The 22,691-nt window shown below is 39.8% G+C and overlaps 1 protein-coding gene across 1 annotated transcript in view; it reads left to right on the forward strand.

Moving 5' to 3' along the window:
* The window catches only part of lrp1bb (low density lipoprotein receptor-related protein 1Bb), a 231,062-nt gene that overhangs the window by 148,607 nt on the left and 59,764 nt on the right, over nucleotides 1-22,691 (forward strand). The window contains exons 29-42 of the mRNA XM_044016058.1: nucleotides 144-318; nucleotides 1,239-1,333; nucleotides 4,268-4,417; nucleotides 9,689-9,829; nucleotides 9,945-10,070; nucleotides 10,193-10,324; nucleotides 12,980-13,114; nucleotides 13,267-13,396; nucleotides 13,719-13,845; nucleotides 13,976-14,127; nucleotides 14,812-14,936; nucleotides 15,107-15,478; nucleotides 18,571-18,760; nucleotides 21,093-21,297. Of these exons, the coding sequence (XP_043871993.1) occupies nucleotides 144-318; nucleotides 1,239-1,333; nucleotides 4,268-4,417; nucleotides 9,689-9,829; nucleotides 9,945-10,070; nucleotides 10,193-10,324; nucleotides 12,980-13,114; nucleotides 13,267-13,396; nucleotides 13,719-13,845; nucleotides 13,976-14,127; nucleotides 14,812-14,936; nucleotides 15,107-15,478; nucleotides 18,571-18,760; nucleotides 21,093-21,297 (2,255 nt within the window). The remainder of the gene's footprint in view (nucleotides 1-143; nucleotides 319-1,238; nucleotides 1,334-4,267; nucleotides 4,418-9,688; nucleotides 9,830-9,944; nucleotides 10,071-10,192; nucleotides 10,325-12,979; nucleotides 13,115-13,266; nucleotides 13,397-13,718; nucleotides 13,846-13,975; nucleotides 14,128-14,811; nucleotides 14,937-15,106; nucleotides 15,479-18,570; nucleotides 18,761-21,092; nucleotides 21,298-22,691) is intronic.

Below are 22,691 nucleotides of genomic sequence, written 5' to 3' on the forward strand. Positions count from 1 at the left end.
TTTTTGTGCTCATTCTTTGCGTCATTTGTGAAGAATGTTGCCATTCATACCTTCGATTCGCTTATATGAGGTACAGCCAATATACGTGAGCTTATTTGCATTATAGTTTTCAATTGACTGGACTTTCATGCTCTTCCTGACAGACATAGTGAACTGCCGCGGCCTGGCTTTAGACTGGATTTCAAGGAACTTATACTGGCTCAGCTCTGAAAATGATGAGTCACAAATCAATGTGGCTCGCTTTGATGGCTCCCTGAAGACTTCCATCATCCATGGCATTGATAAGCCGGGGTGTCTTGTCGTGCACCCTGCCAGAGGGTAAGTAGATTAGAGCAGCACGTTCACTCTGTAAGTACCTCACTTCCAATGCAGAGTGTTAGAAACTACAGTAGGGCTGCAACTAACTAATTCATTTAATAAGTGATGAATGTGTTGATTATTTTCTCAATTAACTGAGTAGTTGTGTGGGCCGTAAAATGTCAGACAACATTGAAAAATCTTAATTAGTGTTTTCAAATGTCTTGTTTTGTCAACAAACAAATTTTATGACGTCTTTGTTATATGGACGGAGTATTAGGGCCAAACAACAAAGAAAGAAAACAAATATTTCGAGAGTAAAGTCGTATTATTACGACTGCTGCATTTCTCATCTTGTCGCAGGTTGCAACTGATTGTCTTTGCTTGATTAATAGTGACTTTATTCTCATAATATTGTGACTGAATTTTCGTAATGTTACGACTTTATTCTCGTAATGTTACAACTTTATTCTCATAATGTTACTAATTTATTCTCATAAGATTACGACATTATTCTCGTAATGTTACGACTTTATTCTCATAAGATTACGACTATTCTCATAATGTTAAGAATTTATTCTCGTAATGTTATGACTTAATTCTCGTAATGTTACGACTTTATTCTCGCAATGTTCTGACTTTATTCTTGTAATGTTACGACTAATCTCATAATGTTATGACTTTATTCTCGTAATGTTACGACTTTATTCTCGTAATGTTACGACTTTATTCTCGTAATGTTACGAATTTATTCTCATAATGTTACAACTTTATTCTCGCAATGTTACGACTTTATTCTTGTAATGTTACGACTTTATAAATAAAAATTCAAACCCTGCTAATTAGAACTAATTAGTTTGCAGTTATTATTCATTATGCGATTGTTATAAACCTGATTATATCATGGGCCTGATTGAATCACCGCACATGTCACCACACAGGAAAATCTATTGGACCGACAGCAACACCATTAACATGGCAAACATGGACGGGAGTAACAGCAAAGTCCTCCAACAGAATCAGAGGGACCCTGTAGGTCAGTATGAAAGCTCTGTTCAATATAACAAGTCGTAGCTTGCATGTCACCAAGCCAACAAGACTGTAAACAACATTTCTTTTCCATTTCTGAGCCGTTATTCATACTTAAATTATGTATGTTTACATGCGAGTCATGACCCGACATAAACACGTAACACGGTTTGCAATAACCCAGGTTCTCCGACACCTCAAGGGCACTTGATTTACCGCTGTCTAAAAGGATATGTGGTAGACCACCGCACACATAAAACTGAGCGAATCTGTCATTTTTGTTTGGTTATGGATTCAATTTATGGTAATTTAATTCAATTAAATTTTCTAGCTTCAACAGCTGTGCCACTGGATGCAACACTTTGCATCTGTGTTCACTTCATTCCAAATTCATTTGAAGTAATTCCCCTTTTTAAACTGTAATAAGATGAGGATAGCCCCAGTAAAGGTGCTGAGATGAAAGTTGTAATCAACTCACTTATGCCATAATCAGTTCATAATCAATTAATTACCGCACATGTACTTATACACCGTTGTTTACAGAAGGAATCAGACGCGGTGCTTGTTTCCTGACAATTCCTCTGTATCCACATCGTCAACCGCCTCCTTGGCGGTGATGTTTGCTCGGCAGGCAACGTCAAAGACATTTTTTTAAACGTGTCAAAATGTCAGGTAAAGACTGGTCAAGGCTTGGCAAGTCTAATATTGCTGAATTTCTTTGAAATCTTGACAGGTTCTTTTGTGTTCTCTTAGAGGCTTCACCCTTTGAGTCTCAAAAAACCCTTTACGTCCAAATCTAATTTTCCATTTTACATGTATGTGCATCCATGGAGGTTAATTTCATGGTTTGATATGTGATTTAAATGAGGTGTATCCCTCTGTTTGGGAGAGAACATGGCAGCTATGAGAGGATGAACCTGGTTTAATATTACGTGCACTCCTCAACATGTCACTGTGCGAGTATAGAATAAAAGGATCATTGCACAGTGTCATAAATGGTGAATGTGTACCCTACAATTTCTGTGTAATGTCAACAGCTTTAATGTGAACTGCACATTACTCCAGTCCACCGTCTCCCACATCAGCTGCCACAGGCTGCCTTCACCACTGCATGATGAGGGCTTGTGTTCTGGTTCATCTATTGCACATTGTTGAAACTGTCACCTTTTTTAAAAAAAAAACAAAAAAACACACCTCTACTGCTCGTCTGACTCCAACTATGACGCCTTTTTCACAGACTGTTGTATCATTGTTTCAACCGCTCACGTCTTTGACAACCAAAGAAACAGGACTTCCTCGAGAATTATGGTTTGAAAAGTAAAGACAGGATTCTTATGTCTCACAGTGTAAATTTATGAAGTGTAAATTGGGTAATTATTGTCAAAAATAATGATGTATGTATCACTGTAAAGGAATTGAGTACTGTTTGTGGATGTCGTTGACAGTTTTGCTGAATTTTGGGAGCGTTAATTCCCCCCAAACCTAACAAAATCACCAATTCCTGTAGTGAGCACCCTTTGTTATTCAGTGCTGTCTGGTTTTAACACGAATATTTCAGTTATTATACCAGCTTCCCTTTTTAGAGCTAACTCTCTTCCCATGAAGTACGCTTGAGTGGGCAATTGAAGCCTAATTTAGCCAAAACAAAAAAAAATCCTCTGGTCCTCATCACTTATGTTTGCCGGCACACAGATGAAGGTCAGACCCTTTGTCACACAAAACACCAACAATGACTTCACGGTATTTCTTCATTCACGTGGGCCTGTCAGCGGTTCACACAGCAGAGAGCGGTGAATATCCCCGGCTTCATTTATGAGTACGAGGTAGACCTGGGGACAAGAGTGAATTAATGACCCAATATGACTGTGAATCTGCCAGACATGAATCTAACACACGGAGGCATAATGTCAGCCAGGAAATTGATCGAAAAGATTTCAGTCTCATTCCTGTTCGTTTTTCTTGCCAACTGGTGTTGTATAAAGAGCTCAGTCGCAAACATGAACCAAAAGACACACACACACGCAGACATTTCTGTGAGCGCTCACTAAACAGAGAGAAATGCAGTACCCACATATCAAATGTTACAATAACTCATTTTTGAGAGGTTTTTTTTGCTTCCTTCATCTGAAAACAGGCTCTGTCAAGCAATACTATCAGACCTGACTGAGGGTGTGTTTGTGTGTGTGCAGCGGCAGTGCCGGGGCGGGTGGGCACAACTGCTGAGGATGGATTTCTTTTCTTTTCTTTTTTTATTGAGCTGTGGAATTAACTTTGAAATAGGTGTCATAGGTTTTTTTTTTTGCTTGTTTTAATAATAAAAATAATAAACTTTATTTCTATAGCACCTTTTCATAGAAATAAACTTCACAGTAAAAGGAACATTAAATCTAAAAATCAAATACAACAATAAAACACAAACACAGGCTGGAATGAAAAGGAAAAGTCTAAAGTAAAAAAAAAAAACAACCTATTTTAACTTTGAGATAAAACAAAAGATGCAAATAAAACAAGAAAATACAACACGGTGGAATAAAATAGGAAAGGGCTAGAGTCAGGAGGTTAATACTCTGTTTTAACTTTAAAATAAACTCAACAATACAAATGAACAACAACACAACACAGGGTGGAATAAAAAAGAGCTAGTTGAAGGTTTTCTTTTTTAATTGGCTTAATCATTATTGTTAAACTTAATTGAGAGTGGGTTGAATGTAACCGAGATTTTTCCATATTAAAAAGTTATATTTGAAGGTAGAGCCACAAGTAAACATCTCCTGGCCACTTCTGATTTACTTTTATATGTTTTGAGTCATCTATTCACTTCTTAATTGCCATTTTTCTACATGCCGAGTTCCGTAGTTTGAAGCTCAGCTCTGTACCCTAATGAATTTTGGCACGAGAACTAATTGTGGTTTTCCACTCGTCCCTTGTCCGTTTCTCTCAGGTCTCTCACTGGACTACACAGCCAACAAGCTGTACTGGATCAGCTCGGCCAATGGCACTATCAACAGGTGCAATCTTGATGGCAATGGGCTGGAAGTGTTGGAGACTCTAAAGAGGGAGTTAGCCAAAGGCACAGCTCTGGCAGTGATGGGTGAGTGGAGCTCGTCACAAGTGCATTAGATTGCTGTTGGGGATTAGTCCAAGAGTGTGGAGGGATTACTTGTTTAACCAGTTAAGTGGCTGTAGAATGGGGCCATTATCGTGGTCCTGGGAAGAGTTGTACTTCACATTGTGTGAAGTGGCAGGGGTATTAGATAATTAAAACACTGCACAGCAGTGATTGATGATTGATTTTCTTATTCCTTTCAGTAATGAAAAGGCAGGAAGGTGTTCATCACGTGTTGATTCTTTGTATCAGCGCTGAATCCAGTGTCTCTCTCTCCATTCACCGGTCCAGAAAGAAGTGTTTTTACGTACATAATAACTGCCAGAAGGACAGCGTGTCCGCATAGAGTCACTTTCTCCATTGGTTTGTATTCATTTATGTAACCAAAACATAGTTGTGACAAACCAAAAAAAAACACCCAGAAGGTGTTTACGTATAGTAATGTGAATGTGCACAAAATCATAATACTCATAAGACGTCATATTGGCATAAAACACTAACACACACACACGTTCACAAATTAATATTTTTGTGCCGTTTTAATTTTATTTATTTATTTAGTAAAACAGACGGAAATTTGAATTTTAAATCATATCACTTGTATGAGCTTGACAACTGGGACGCTTCCAAGCTTGCATTCTGTGTTTTGCTTGCCAAATGTGGTAATTTGAAGGAAGCAGACACACTGAAAATAGAGTTGTGAGTCGTGTGTGTGTGTGTGTGTGTGTGTGCGTGCGTGTGTGGACCAAAGTATTATTTTTACTTTTTTGAGGGGAAAAAAATAAAATAAAACCAGCAACTGCTGTTATGGCGATACTTGTCTGTAGTTTGTTATTAATCCTGACAGGCCTCCATTTTCTGTGCCTTAATGCATGAATTACAACATCACAGTGTAACACAACAGTGTCAGACACCCACTTTCTGGCTGTTGACTTGTTTGACTTCGCACGGAGCCACAGCTTCACACGTATGTTTATAGCTTTTGTGGCCAAACTGTTTTTTTGTTGTTTTTATTATAAGTAGAACACAAGGTGACACATACTAATGGCCCGACTCTTGCACGGGAGCGTGTCCAACAAAATGGTGACATTCTGGTGTCCATCAATCACAATTAGTGACATGTTGTTATGTTTAGGAGACTGTTTTGAATGGCAGAATGAACAGTACTGTACTGTATTATTAGTGCACTATAATAAATGCAGAAATATTGCAGTTATTTAACATGAATAATAACAATAATAATAATAATAGTGCCTTTCATGATACTCGGAAATGCAGAGGGTGAACACTGAGAGTTTAAAAAGGTGGGTTTTCAGAAGGGATTTGAAAGTGGAAAATGAGTCAAAGTTCCTGATGTCGGGGGGGATGGAGTTCCAAAGACGGAGGGGAAAGAGCGGCTGCCTATATATAGATGATGGCAATCTAGTGGATTCAAAGTTGAGCTCCTGCAACCATGAAAATGTGTTTACTACCTTGTCTAATGAAATATAACCTTTTAAACGGTGATTAGCTTCACTCTCTCACAGTGTATGGATGTTAATGGAACAAACAAAGTAAACATGGGACGTTAGTGATGGTAAGTTTTGTTTTGTTATTTAGACATTAAAGTTTTACATCTCCCGTTTGCCACAGCGGATCGTCTGCCTCCACCTTGTCCTCTCCCTTGTGTCCCCTTCTGTTACGCCAACTGTCCTCATGTCCTCCTTCATATGGAATATTTTCAAACAACACTTTTTATGAAGCAAATAATATCGATTGAATCATTCAAAAATATTGCATTTCAATGTTTGAAAATACACTTGTTCTTTGTGCACCGTGATTTGTTCTTGTGCCATGTTTCTTTTGTTTTCGGACGGGGCTTAGGAAGCTGCCTGCTGATTGGCTGAAGTTCTGGAGTGACAGCTCAATGGACCAAGTTTTCCCCATCAACCAATCAATGACAAAAAAATTGCAAATAACTAAGATTATAAACATGAGATACTCACAATTATTTTGTCGGGTATCGACGGGGATTGAGTTCCAGACGGACAGCGTCTCCAAGCCCGTGGCGGCTCCATTGAGCTGTCACTCCAAAACAAACAAGTGTTTTTTTTCAAACAATAAATACAATATTTTTGAATGATTAAATCGATATTTTTTTTTACTTCTTGAAAAGTGTTGTTTGAGCTGTGAAAAGTGTTTGAAAATGTTGACACAAATCTAATTTCATACCTTCACAACCTCCGTGAACCTTCTCGGTGGTCTTCCTCTGTTCCTCCTTGCCCAGCAACTCCTTCTTCAACACTCTTTTCCAATATCATCGCCAACCTGTCACACTTTATTTCCAAACCATTCAACATGAGCTGTCCCTCGAGCCTCTAGAGTCTTTTTTGACAGTGCCACTCTCTCCAAGCCATACATCATAGCAGGTCTCACTACCATCGTCCACACCTTCTCCATCACCCCAGACACTCGTCTCCACCCTGCCTGCACTCACCTCTCCTGTGTGCTGTCCATTGCTTTGCATACACAGTACACATTTATGGATACCTTTTAACATTTTTGTACCAATTTAACAACTCTCTCGTTACCGTTAACATTGCTGCTGAGCTCAGAGTCCATTTTAATGGCCTCTCCCCGCAGTTGGTGTCATGTTAATTTGTTGTCGGCCGTCTGACAGTCTCTCACACGAAGATGCTTAAAATGTATAGGGTCAGTTGAAAATGAGGCAAGGGAAAAGACAACATGACAGCTCATTTTCCACTTGCGAGCTTCATGGCAAGTAGAAAGGCTATTTGTGATTCCATTACTGAGTGATGTCCCCTCCGCAGATGTTTTTGTAGCCATGGTGAAAGATGCAATTAAGTGCTTTTGCTCATGATTCACTCTTTTTTTACAGTATATAGAGAGACTCTGTTCGTTCATTCCCTCACTTGTTCTGCAAACTTTGAATGAGGGGAGATATTACTTGTATTTAAAATACAGCACATGTGTCAATCAATTACACGCGGCCCGCCAAGGTGATGGAATAGAGACAAAATATAAGACTAAATGTATTTGCAATATTTTTTATAATAGAAATAAGACATTTGGTTGTAATCATTGCTTTATTAAATGTATTACACTCAACATGAAATTACATATATTTAAGCTGTTTTAATCACAATTATCCAATTGAATTCTCTGTTTTTGTGCATCATAAATGTGTTTTTATTGTGAATCATTTTATATCATATATTGCAATTCTGTCTAATATCATAATGAATATCTTATATTGCCCACCGGCTACAAAATAGTTGTTTTTTCCACTTTTTTCCCTCTATGTCGGCCCCCGCTTGACCAGACTAGATGCTCATTGGCTCATTTGAGTTTGACACCCCTGAAATACAGTATGAATTTGCAGATGGAGTAGATCGACATGCACACAGGCAGCGAATGTTGCAGGTTTCATCAAGTTAGTTTTTGCATCGCAGGCATTTGGGTTCACTGTGGGGGGATTTAACCAATCAACATTAATGAGGATTAATCAAACAATGGTTCCACTCTTTCCTCTGGTCTGTGAAAGCTTTATTGATCAGTTGGTCTCATTTGAAGTGGTTAAGGTTACTCTGATGCAGCAGCAGTTATAAATAAAGAAAGGTTGGCTTCTATCAGGTTGTGTTGCTCCCTTGCTGCAGGAGGTAAGAGGAGACTTAAGATCACCAAAAAGAATAGGTTTTGTATGGCCATTCTCAGTATAGTGGTGGGGTTGAATGCATTTCCCCAAACTGATTTTGTCCAGCCTTACTGAGATGATTGTGTTTTCTGTTGGCTTTTTCATTTTGTATGCATGCTGTAATGATTGCCCACACCGTCTGTGGAAAAAAAAAATAGGTATAATGAAGGCACTGTTACTGACACAAGGTCGATCCACTCAGGGCCTCGGGCCTTGTGATAATTTGATTGGTTCGAAGGAAAGGTGAGGGCTTATATTCAGGAAGTGTGAGCGATCCATCAGGCTTGACTTGCCTGGAATCAAACCTCACAGCGTAGCGATGGAAATTGAATATGATGTGCCACAACCCAGCAATCACAGCTAGCTACTGTTCCCCACGGCATCAAATTAACACAGGGTGCACAGCTAATCTTGGCTATCATGCCCTCTAGGGTCAAATGTTTTGTAAACTGCGTGTAGACTGTCATTCTCACTCATGGGAATTTGTCTGATTTGTGGAAATGAGCTGTGCATTCCACTGAGCCTGAAGCTGTTAATGCAGGTGGGAATGGATTGTACGCGCGTGTGTGTGTGTGTGTGTGTTTTATTTTATCTTTGCAAAATGTGATTTAGAATGCCATTATATCTATTTATGAATGCATTTATTTATTTAGACTGAAGATGACCCCTATCCCCCCCAGTCATAGTGAGGGACTTTGACTTTCCACCGTGTTATTTTTAGTGAGCCACATTTTTGCGATTTATGCATAAGTAAAAAGAAGTCAAATCATGTCCACCTGGATCCCACCCACGGTGTCAGAGCAACCAGGTTTTGCACTTCAGTGGGGATTTTAAAATTGAGAGTTCATGTCATGCCTGCTGAGTGTGTTGCTAAGTGCCTGGATTGTCCTTCAGTGATTTCCTTTGAAAAACAGAGCAGTACAGTGTATGGTGGTGGTGGTACCTTGGACTTCCAGGGTTAGGGGTCGTGCAGGGGATGTGTGTTTCTCCAAAAACGAGGGATAAAGAAACCAAAAAATAGTAATAAAGTAACATCAGAAGATGCTGCAATGCTTTTTCTTGTAATATAACCATCAGTATGATTTTGTTTTTATGCAAGTAAAAAAAAAAGGAAAAAAGAATCCATTTGTCAGTGTTGCTTTAATTAATTTACAGTGGCCTACAAATGTGTAAATGTATGCATAAATCTGCTCCTTTTCTGGATTTGAAGATATAGCATTGAAAATCACTGACATCTGACTACTCGCAAACTGTTGAAGCCTTTGTTGGTGCCAACCAAAGTAATTTTCGTAACTACAAGCTGCATACATTAGCAGCAGATCAAATCAAGCTCAGAGCATGCTTCATTTATTTAGGGGTTTTTACAGTTAAGGAATGCGAGAATCAGCACGCGGCTGAGTACAAGCTGACGTTTGCACTGGGAAACTGGTGATGACGGCGTGTTGCGTACGTTTCACACCGAGGAGGATGAAATACTGCTCTTGCAGTGTGAATTCAAAATGTCTGCCAAATCCGCTTGTGTGTCCAGATTTTGAAAAACAAAATGTCCTTCATGGTTACAGGTGGAAAACTGTGGTGGGCAGACGAGGAATCGGCACAGCTGGGAACGGCGAACAAGAGAGATGGACGGAACCATGTGATTCTGAGAAACAAGACGAATGGGGTGGTTCATATGAAAGTGTATGACAGAGAGGGTCAGAAGGGTAAGCGTGCACACACACACACACACACACACACACACGTGTAAAGACAAATAAAGACGCGCTCGACCTCCTCATACACATGGTTTACGCTTTGCTGCCTGTGCATAATACTCAGGACGAAACCCGTGCCAGATAAACAACGGAGGATGTTCACAGCTGTGTTTCCCGACCTCTGAGAACACCCGGAGCTGCGCCTGCACTGTTGGCTACAACCTGCGCAGCGACCGCATGTCGTGCGAAGGTACGTTCTTACAAAATACTCAACATATCTTTGTCTGATTGATTTTTGACACCTGGTTCAAGTGGGATTTCGCAGCTCATCATGCTTTCACGCAGTACAGTAAGTCATGTCTCACTCTCTAGGTGTTGACTCGTTTCTGATGTATTCCATCCATGAGGGAATCCGGGGAATCGCTCTCGACCCAAATGACAACAGTGAAGCCCTCATGCCCATCACAGGAACACTGTTCGCTGTGGGAGTGGACTTTCACGCAGGTAGGAAACCACGCGGCGAGATTAGGCCGATGAATCGCTGGATTCTGGGTTGAAGACAGATGCTGAAACATCTGGAAATGAAGTGTCTGTTGTCTATTTAAAAAAAAACAAAGCAAGATCATCCACTTGATAAACTCTTCTCACTCTCACTCATCTTCTACCGCTTTATCCTCCACGTGAGGGTCGCAGTTGGTGCCAATCTCAGCCGACATAGGCGCCACATGGAGACAAACAAGCATCCACTTTCACACTCACACCTACGGTCAATTTAGAGTGTTCAATTTGCCTAATCCCCAAATCTGCATGTTTTTGGAAACAAGAGAACCAGTAGGAAACCCACACATGCACAGGGGGAGATCATGCAAAGTTCATGCAGAAAGCCTGCAGAGTGAATTCCCCTCATGGAATAATGCCTTATTTTATTTATTGTACAGCCCCTGTTTTCTTTAAAATGTCCCATTTCAAATGTCAACTCACAGGAAAGACTGTAATTTCACACCCTTTCACAGGACATTTACTCTAAAAGGCCATGCGTCTATCTGGAAATGAGCTCCTCGTGCGAAATTAGAAAGACCTTTTAATGGGAGAGGAAATGTATCATTCTGATTTCATATTTTGTTATACTATTTAGTTTAACACTGCACTTTGGATATCCAGTATGAAATACCAAACAATAATAATCATAATCTTAAGAAAGGAGAGAATGATATTGTGGTTGGGAAGGCTATGGTGGTTTTCACGTGCCCCCCTGAAGTATCTGGGACGTGGAACCCCTTCAAGGCAAGGTGCTCTTTGGCGGGCTTGAAATGTCAAGTGGACGGAAAATTGCCATCTTTTTTTAGTCACACCTAAATGAACAGAATCAAGACTGAAACTTTGAAATGTTTTAGCCGCACCTCAAGATTTGAAACCATCCAGTTCTATTTTCAGCGTTAAAAAAAAAATAAGCCTCGAGGAGTGATTCTTATTTTTCACTGCAGCCCTTCCAATGTTAGAGGTAACTACAGCACAATCTTTTCATTCTTTCTTTCTTTTTAAAGCAATGAAGGGGATGGAAAATGATCTAGTTTCACTGGGTTCCAGGCTTTTGAATAATGGTCTGTGAGTTTGTGGATTACCATGTGTACATGGAAGAGTAATAAGTTCACATTATAGGGGAACCTCAGCATGAATAAAATCCTAATATAAAGCAATTCCTTAGATATTCTATCAAATGAAGGTTCCGTAACACGCATTGCACAGCATGAAGCATATGCCGCGTGCGCCGTCGTTTGTTACGTCTCTGCTTATGATAAAGATGATAGATTTGTAATATGACAAATGCTATGAATATACTATAGGCTTGCAGCATTCTATATACAGTGCGTTCAGAGTATAGGTTGCAACTGATGCATGATAACAAATCCTGTGTAAAGGAAATTGCATGTGCACATCTGAAGCAAAATGCATTCCGCTATCAAGGATTTGCAACAAAGGAAAGAAATCGGAACAAAAACACAGGCGCGATGGGCTCCGATGTAGATTTGCAAAAAAAAAAAGAGGGAGGGAAATGTAAATGTATACAGAAGCTTTCACTTCACTTCACGTCATAGAAGCTCCACAGACGAAAGAGGAAGAAAACAAAGCACTGTTTACAGTCAATAACATTGTGCTATTGTGTCCATTCCAGACTCTTTGCTTCTCCTGTGAAATCGCTCGCGTTTTTACTTGACAGACATTTTTGTACAGATATTTATGGGGGGGATGAATCCCGTGAACATGATATTTTGTAACTGCCAAATAGCATCCCAAGTCATTACTGCTCCTTAAAATGAACCATAAATCATTGACTGGGCACACTTCATCATCTCCTGGCATCCAGTCGGAATTTGTCAATATGTCAAATACTTTACGTAGTGTAGTTCCAGAGGAAAAGAGTATTTGTATCTGACTAATGTCAAAGGTCAACAGCAATCTTGACGTGCGATAACGTTTTTGTTTCGTCCATGCAAAAAAAAAAATACTTGCCATTGCCAACATGTAGCGCAAGACTACAGATCATTCTCTCCTTTGTTACTTTGTGCAGGTGAGCATGCAAATGCTTTACTAAGCCCCCTCCGAAAAGAAGCAGCATAATTTACATGTCATTACAGGAGCTGGGCTGCCGGAGCAGAACAGATGAAAGCCCTGCAGTCGTATTCTGTCATATGTGAGCTACGTGTTAAGTGTGTGAAGGCGGCAGGAAACAAGAAAGTACAAATGAACGTATAACGCCTCCTAAACTCCTAACAACCTGAGCCAAATTGACAAGCATACACAGAGATGCACTTGAAGACTGCTCCACAAACGAATTGCAAACGATTCCCAATGCCTAAGTAATAGCGCTGTAAAATCAGAGAAGGGTCATAACAGTTTTACCAACACCATGTTTGCATGGAGAAATATACTGCTCTGTAAAATTTGGCGAACAGCAGCCTTTCCTGTTTACACACTGTCAACAAATATCTGTGGTGCCACTGTGTGGGTTTTTTTTTTCCCATCATACTTTATAGTCCCACACATTATTCAGTGAAACGGGACAAGCTGCTGCGAAATGTGGTCTTCGTGAGCTGCTTTGTTTGTGGAAGCCACATTTATCAACATGTTTCCTCTTGTTATTATCTGTTTTGTGCACAGGAAATGACACGGTGTACTGGACAGACATGGGCCTGAACAGAATATCCCGTGCCAAGCGCGATCAGACCTGGAGGGAGGATATCATTACGACTGGCATTAGCCGCGTGGAAGGCATCGCCGTTGACTGGATAGCTGGTTAGTGTCGCTATTGACTGTGGATGTGCACAGCGTCTCGTTACGTCTTTAAGGACATGTGTTCACTATATATATTTTTTTTTGCCGTGTGCTCCTAATGGTCAATCCCCTGCTTCATTCCTGCACCTCACTTCTTTTATCTTTCCACACAGGAAATCTGTATTGGACAGACCACGGTGTCAACTTAATTGAAATCTCCCGACTGAACGGTGCATACCGCTCAGTGGTTATTTCTGAAGGATTAGATCAGCCCCGGGCCATTGCTGTACATCCACAGAAAGGGTAGGAAATGCCTTAATTTGTCATTTTGTTTGCTCCACAATAGAACACTCAGCAGCATCCCTCGTACGTTTGGTTTAAAAAAGCTTTCCTTGTAGACAAAGTGAATGTTTGAAGCATTTGTTTTGCGCAACCTCACACCTGCGCAGAATTATAATAATAACCCAAACAATATTTGTTCCTTCCTTCCTTCCTTCCTTCCTTCCTTCCTTGCTCGTGTTTGAATACATATCGCAGACACACACAAGTTGAAGGTGCTTTGTAAAAAAAAAGTTCACTGCAGTACACTGTATATTTTTTTTGTTTGTGTCACTGTGCTCTCCAGGTATCTCTTCTGGACTGAGTGGGGCCAGAACCCCTGCATCGGCCGCTCCCGTCTAGACGGTTCGGACCAGGTGACCTTGGTCAACTCGGGCATCATGTGGCCCAATGGAATTTCCATAGACTATGAGGTGCATTTGCCCAAACACTTGTCATCCACCTTCACGCACTGCGCTTTCTACTTTATCTTACTCTGTGGCCTAAATATGACCATGCTTAACCGACTCGGTGTCTGATATGAATTTTAAAATTGCCCTCCAGGAAAATACATTATACTGGTGCGACGCCCGCACGGATAAAATCGAGAGGATCAACCTTGAGACAGGTGAGGGCCGAGAGATTGTACTGTCTGTGGCCAACGTGGACCTGTTCTCGGTGGCTGTGTTTGGGCCTTACATCTACTGGTCTGACAGGTAATTTATTATATTCTTAAATACACACACACGCACACACATATTGGCCTGCAGTACTAACCTGACTTTAATCCTCCCCCCCTCCCCTTTACAGGTCTAATGTGAAAATATTAAGAACAGCAGTTTCTGACAGTGAGGGTCACACAGTATTCTTGTAAATACTCCACACACACAATTCAGCGATAGCAGCAAGAGGAGAGCCTTCTTCAACCATCTATATAATATGGCTTGCAGTTAAATTTAATGTTGCCTTGTTTCCAGTTGCTTTATTCATATTTATACACTGCTGCAGTTTTTTTAGTTTTTTTTTTGGTGAGATTGTTGTGGGCTTTCTGGAGCACGGGCTGAAATAGGAAAAGATAGACGACGACACGTCTCTGTTGTCTGCTGTGCACGTTTTCCCCTCTCTTTTCTTTGCGCGCCGTGACAATTATCTCGCTCTCAATCTTTACAATGAGGACATCAGTTGGAGAAGCTGTCAGTTTTATTGCACTTTTATCTTTAGCATCTTGAACTGTGTGTGTGTGTGTGTGTCTGAACCAACTGATCGCAGTTATGAATTTAACTTGATTGTGGTGAAATTCAGTTCTCCTTTTATGTTAGTCGCGCTTTGTCTTTTCCCACACTCAGTATCCAGTGGGCTATGTAATGTGGAAATTAAGTCTGTCTTCTGGTGTTGCTCAGGGCCCACTCCAACGGTTCAATCCGTCGCGCCTTCAAGACTGACACCTCTGAGGTCGTGACCATACGGAGTGGTCTCGGGGTCAATTTGAAGGATGTGACAGTCTTCAATAGAGGCAGAGAAAAAGGTTACAGCTTTCAATTTTACATTTTTATCGGTCTGTACATTCATTTTATCCCTTTTTTTTACAGTACACATGTACTGTCAAATGCAATTTACCCACACATGGCTGCGACACTGTACATTGAATTGGCAGATAGACTATAAGAGTAATCAAACGTATATTTGATGTTGAAGGTACCAACCCGTGTGCGAGGAGTAATGGAGGCTGCCAACAGCTGTGCTTTCACCTGGGCAGTGGGCGCCGCACATGCTCCTGCGCCCACGGCCGCCTGGCAGACGATGGCTTCGCCTGTGAGCGCTACGAAGGTTATCTTCTCTACTCGGAGAGGACTATACTGAAAAGCATCCATCTTTCAGATGAGAACGACCTCAACTCACCTGTCCAGCCTTTTGAAAATCCTGCATTTTTCAAGAATGTCATTGCCTTGGCCTTTGACTATAGTCAGGAGACAGCTGGGACCAACCGCATATTTTTCAGCGACGTCCATTTTGGAAATATCCAGATGATAAATGACGACTGGACAGGGAGAACTATTATTGCCGAAAGTAAGTGAATGCCATACGCCCACTCTGAAACTTTCATGTGTCTGTTATGTGATTTAAAAAAGCCTGCAAGTTTTGCAAACTTACACTCGTACAGTCATGCAGTTCTTCATTTTGTTGTTAAAACAATCACTGCAGAGTTGTAGGGACACTAAGAAAGACAGTACAATAAAACAGCATGACTTCTGAGAATAAAGTAAGAATTCAAGATTTAAGTCAGAAATCTGAGATTAAAGTCAGAATTCTGACTCTCCAGCTTTTTTCTCAGAATTCATGCCGTTTTAATTTTTTGGAATATATTTTTAAAAGCCTGCAAGTTTCCCCACAAACATACACTCTTGCAGTCATACTGTTCTTAATTTTGTGGTTAAAACAGTTACTGCAGTATTTACGGAAGAGTATTAGGGCCATGTGTAGAGAAAGAAATGATAATACCTATATATATATATTTCATAGAGAGACTAGAAAAGAGGCAGCTGACTGACCGTCGCAGAGTAAGTGATGGACCTGGTCCCTTTCTGTGTCTCCACTAAAGCTCAGAAAGGCATGTCTTGACAAGCATGAGTGAATTCATATGAACAGCAAAAGCCTCTGTTCTGCTCAGTTAGCACCCTCTGCCATTCTGTGACGTTTCCACTGGGAACAGAGCTCAGCCCCTTCCCACCACCTTCCTGGACTGGAGGTGTAATGATCCACTCTCACTCCCCTCAAACTCTCTCCAGTGAATCCCGTTGGGACGTATTTCTGCTTGTGTATTTATCAAGATTTGTGAGCGTCTCTCACACCTCGGCACTCGTGATGTGTGAGTTTAAAGCGTGGTTTATTTGGTGTCGAGTGGACGCAGCGTGTCCTTCTGGAGCCGATTCCGTACTGTACTTTAAAAGCGAAATTCATTTTTCTCCAGAAGTTTCCCCTGCATCTCATCACTGAAGAAAGGTGAAGATGTTAATCATCCATATTTCCCTAATTAAACTCCATGTCCCTCATTAATTACTCCCTCGCTCGGCCAACAATTTGTGAGAAACCCAACGTTTTTTATTGCAAACTGTTAATTAGTGCTCGCTGACTCAGGTAGTGTCTTAAATATTCTACAGTATGCTTTATGTGTTTGTGGGGAAAAGAAAAATAAGAGGAAGCCAAATTCTCATGCATAATATAGTTCCACATAGTCACTATTGAGATGAATTAACAGGCTGCATGGAGAGACACGGATGATATGTCAGTTCTGAGGTGATATTAAATGTAGTTAAAAGATCTTTGGCCTTTCATAGGGTGTATTGCTTATAAAAGATCATTTGTTTTGTCAGCATAATACTCGCAGACACACAGATAACCTTGTTCATGCAGCAGATTGTTTTTTCTTCCAAAGCGAGTGGACAAAATCTGATATGTGACAACGACAGTCCAGTAAAACATACCTGTATTTTAATGAATGGGCTGTATATTCCATCCATCCATCCATCCATCATTTACCACTTTATCCTCCACATGAGGGTCGCGGGGGGGGGAGTGGTGCCAATCTCAGCTGACCTAGGGCGATAGGCGGGGTCACACCACACACATCCCAGGGCCACATACATAGACAAACAACCATGTATCACATAGATAACAAGCCCATATTGCAGTTTTTTGGACTGTGGGAGGAAGATGGAGAACCTGGAGTAAACCCACACACACATGGGGAGAACATGCGATCTCCATGCAGAAAAGCCCTTGGTCCGAACCCATCTTGTGCCAACCACTACAACGCCCGTGTGGCCCTGTGTATTTCTGACTTGTTACATTTAATATTGCTCTCGCATTTTTATGAAGTATCACATTTTTATTTATTTTTTTGGGTTGCTATTTGCATGTTTTTCCCCCGGAAGATGTTTTTTTGTTTTCGCTTCCCACAACATAATAGAAACAGTCTCCCAGTCATAAGCTTCCACAGAAACACTGCAGAGGCCCATGGGCAACATTTTCATTTTAATATATGAGCACATAGGAGATCAAAAACCACATATGACTGCATAATGAACCTTGTATGCTTTTTTTTTCAGATTGATACTTGCGTAACACAGAAACAGTGGTGGTCATATACGAGAGGTCACTTATGACACCGCCGCAATACAAGTCGCAAGCGAGAGATGAAGCGCGAGTGTGGCCGGCATTTCTGCCTGTGATCACTGTCTCTCTCTGGAGGTTCCCTCCCTGTCAGTCACATACCTGGGAGGCTGCGAAGTCCCCTTTTATATGCTATGTTAGGAAATTGGCTGGCAGTGAAAACATTCAGTGGCTGAATGATTGTTGCATCAACAAACACATTTCTGTCCAGTGCGGTGAGGCATGAAGTTATTTCCCTGTCAGTCAACAAGGAAACATGGTCCCAATTCATCACAGCCTGAATCTGCCATCTGTGAGATTTTACCTGAATCTGCAGGCGACGTAGCTTTTTTATTGTGACCACAGATGTTAGTAGCATACAGAATTTACCCAGAATTTCACATTTGGGACACGCTACACAATCTACACCTAAGCCTCAAAATGTCTGTCTGGACTTTTTTTTTGCTTATTTTAACCATAAAATGTCCTGTGAGTGGTGTGTTTACCCATTTTTCCGGAATAAGTTTCAATATCTGTTAGTTATTTACAAATTACTGCGTGTTCAAATGGTGTATTAACAATTTAAAATGCATTGTAGTTGTACATGAATACCAGATTTTGCATGTTAAATTTGAGTAGTATAGAACAGTATAAAACATTTAAAATAACGTTTTATATGCGTTTTCTCTCCTCCATGGTGACAAATACGTTGATTTGGCGGATTCCTGCAATAGCGGGAGTGAAATTACCACAAGTTGGCTTTGACGTACAACTTCAGCTTTCAGAAAGTGTCTGAAATTTTCCCATAGCACAAACCGTGGCGTAATCACGGTAGTGCAAAGTGCACTTGCGCAAACGTGTCGTCTGCGATACACTCAGTGTTAAAGGGTTAAAACCGTAACTTTATCTCTCTTTTATCTTCCTTGGCAAGCACAACTTTAGTCACTGGTTTAAGTTTCCATGAATCCATTGCAGATTGAGCTGTGATTGTACGTCTGTCTTTGTTTTAGATGTGGGTTCAGTGGAAGGCCTCTCGTACCACCGGGCCTGGGACACTTTATACTGGACCAGCTCCACCACCTCCACCATCACCAGGCAAACTGTGGACCAGACACGGGTCGGTGCCCTCAGCAGGCAGGCTGTGGTCACACTCTCTGAGGACGACCATCCACACGTCCTGGCCCTGGATGAGTGTCAAAAGTCAGTAGCTCTTACCTACACAGTACATTGCTGTTTTTCCGGCTTCTGACACAATACACGATTTATATATATATATATATATATATATATATATATATACATATATGTATATAAATGCATATGTATGTATATATATATATATATATATATATATATATATATATATATATATATATATATATATATATATATATATATATATATATATGTATATATATGTATATATACTGTATGTAGCAGTTGGGATCATTTGTTGTTTAAACCATGCCTCCCCCCAAATAAATAGATACACCTTTTTTTAAATGACATCATAAAAGTGTAAGATTCAGATAAACTTGTTCATGCCTTTCCTACAAGGAGGTTTGTCTATTACCGCTATGCACTGCTCTTACATTTCCTATTAAATTGCTGGGGGGAAAAAAAAATTGCATTTAATACAGAAGGTCACTATCAGAGTGTTAAAGAAAAAAGTACGCTCACATCACTGCTGATTTTAAATATGTGCACTGCCCTATTAGTTTTATGACACATTTTAAGATCTTTCACTTGTCAATAAATCTTTTCATTGACTATATTGTTGATATGTTGCCAAGATATAGCCCAGAAAGGGCTCTTAAAGCCGTGCACTGTCTAGTGCTCACTGTAACAAAAAGAAAAAGCAGACAAATGAAATATCTGGATATGAGGACAAAAGCATCAGTTAGAAATTGAACGCATGTACGCTCGGCAGTCTATATATAAGACACACAGGACATCTAATAAAGTGTTCGCAGTGGCACCCACTGTGGTCCTCTGCTGTTACAGCCCATCTGCTTCAAGGTTCAACGTGTTTTGCATTCCGAGATGGATACCACTCTGCATACCATGGTTGTTAAGAGTCTGAGTTGAGATACTGTTGCCTCCTCTTATCATTTTATTACCATTCTACACTGAACTGCGGTATCAACAACGTATTTCCTTCGAGAGCAACTGCCACTCGCTAGATATTTTTCTGTTTTCAGAAAAATCATTCTGTATAAACCTCAGAGATATAGTCGATCAGCAGTTTCTGAAATACACCTCTTATACCAACAACCATGCCACGTTTAAAGTCATTTAACCCTTAGAACACAGAGCATTTTGGCTTCTTTTTTTTCACCTTTACTATGTTTAAATGTACAGTATATACAGAGGGTATAAGAATGTGCACTATAGAGTGTCTTATATCCTTTTTTTCAGCACAACCTAAGCAAAATTTTCACCAACTACATAAGCACAAAATGAAATGAAATTTTGTTGCAGGTCAAAGTTTGCTTGGCTCGTTTTTATAATGAAAAAGAGAAAATAAAACGGTATAATTTTGTCACTTCTGCACAATTATTGCTTCTTTATATTCCTATTTAAAGTGTGACATAAAATGAATCATAACTTCGACTCAACAACACATAGGAAGACAAAAACCCAGCATTTTTGTAGAGCCTGAATATGTGAACTAACCACTCCCTGGATGTCCACATAAGGAGTTGTGTATTATTCCCACGGCAAATTACCATGGGTGCACCACTAAGGGTTAAATCATCTTGCTGCCATGTGACTGATTATATTGTGTAGTGCTTGGAAAGGTGCACCTAAAGAAGTGTATGTTCATCAGCATTTGCACACCTATAGTGCATAATAAACAGTACATGTTATTCTAATGAAGAAAAACATAATCCCTTAGTATGTAGTTTGTAATTTTACTAAGAGTTAGTATCTTGATCCTGCTGTTGGATTAACTAAATTAATTTCCTGACCTCAGACGATATCCTTGGTTGGCAATTTGACACCATATCCATCCCACTGTCTCATAATTAGAACTCAAGCTCAAATGATTAATTAGCAGTCCGTGGGTGTGACTTCTGACCAGATTCCCTATTATCACATGACAGTGGACTTCCATGACTTCATTACAAGTATAGGGTGAGAGAGCCCTGGAGATAGACAAAGAAGAACATGAAGTAATTTAAAAACAGCTGTTTTTTTTCTTCAGCTCTTTTCTCTGCATAACTGTGGATTTCAGGTGTGTAGCACACAGTTGCAAAAAACAGACAGGGAGCAGGGATGATGTTGATGAATGACGTGGCCGCGTGGACCTCCAGCAATTCTAATTGATTGACGAAAGGTCCCAGTGTATTAGAGTTTGTTTTACAAGCATGCTAGATCTCGGGGCTCTTATTGAAGAAAAAAAGAAAAAAAAATCTCTGCATATTTTACTCCTATACATTTAGCCACTATAAATATAATATAAATAATAAAAATACTGCTTTCTACCCATGTCTTAATAAATGTTTTTTTTTGTTCTTTTTACCTACAGCCTGATGTTTTGGACCAACTGGAATGAGCAGAGGCCCAGCATCATGAGATCCACTTTATCGGGCAAGAACATGAGGATTATCATCAGTTCAGACATTCTGTCCCCCAGCGGACTGACTATTGACCACAAAGCAGAGAAGCTGTACTTTTCAGATGGGAGCCTTGGCAAGATTGAGAGATGTGACTTTGATGGTTCCAGCAGATATGTGAGTATATGAAAATAATGAACACTGGGTAAAAAGTGGTCCCACGAGGTCTTAAGTAATGGCATGTATTTCATTTGATTTTCATAAACACAGGGTGAATATTTATTTTTAATGAAAGTTTTTCTATGTTTGTACATTTTATGAATTCACAGCAGTAAATCTGAATCCGAATACCTTAGAGGAAATTGTGCTGTCACACAGCTCCATGCCAGATTAAGAGATATGGTTACAAGAAAGAAAGTATTAAATATTACAAAAGAATATAAGTACTTTTATAGAGTACAAATTAATTAGACCACCAGCTAATGTAATGTTAGCAGCTAACAGTGGAAGCTACATGAGGTCCTGGTAACGGATAGCAGCTAGCAGGGGAAGCTAACTGTTAGCAGCTAACAGTAAGTTGTATGCCACAGCTGCCGTAAATTAACAGCATTGGTAATTATTAAAATCAATTTTTATGTTTCTGTAATGGTTTACACACCGTTATGTAAAAGCTCTTTAAATGAAATTATGTTTTTAATGCTTACATATATTTATTTTTATTGTCCATGAATTTTCAAATTTACTGTTTTACACAAAAACTGAACAACATGTTAATATCATTTCTTGATTAAGATGCCAAATTATAGTTATTTACTTGCACTATGAAACAGAAAAAATAGTTTTAGTGGTTCAATGTTCTTCTCAGAGAAGCCCAGAGAGCCAGCTCAAATTTGGGTATAAAAAAGGTGAATTCAGTTTGTTATTTGCCAAATAAATAACAACAACTTCTTTAGTTTTAAACAAGTTTTTTAAAGATTTCTATAATATTATATTTATGTATTTTCTATGATGGGTGCTCTGATTAATTTGTTAAGCATTGTATATAATAAGTGAAAAGTACGTAAATAAAAAAAAAAAACATCCCTTAGGAAACAGCGCATGTACCAAATAAGAATATTATCAATATGATAAATAAGAACAGTTACGCTCTGTACAGAATGTGCTGATGTTTTGTTTTTAAACCTGTGATTCTCCAGGTAGAATCTATTCCCCACGTTTGTCTCTGATTGATGGAACTGTTTGATTTCAAAACATCTGAGAATCAAAGGCACTTTTTCAGGGTCGCACTTAATCTAACAAGTCGTCCGGGGAGTTCCTATCATATCGATGACAAATGCATGCATAATGTACACCCCACCTGGATATGTACTGTATACCCTCTGTATTCCATATTATGTGCAAAGAATTACAGTACAAGCTTTTTAGGCTGTGGGTTGAACATTTTTTGAACATGACCTTTGCAGCGCAGCACCGAGACCCATTTCAGTTTTTTCTGTCCATATGTTTGCTGAGCTGGGTCACAAGGCTGAGAGGAGTCTTTACCTCTGGGTCTCCACCCGCCCTCGCTGCAG

Source organism: Solea senegalensis, linkage group LG2 (assembly GCF_019176455.1).
Source record: "Solea senegalensis isolate Sse05_10M linkage group LG2, IFAPA_SoseM_1, whole genome shotgun sequence".
Taxonomy (NCBI): Eukaryota; Metazoa; Chordata; class Actinopteri; order Pleuronectiformes; family Soleidae; genus Solea; species Solea senegalensis.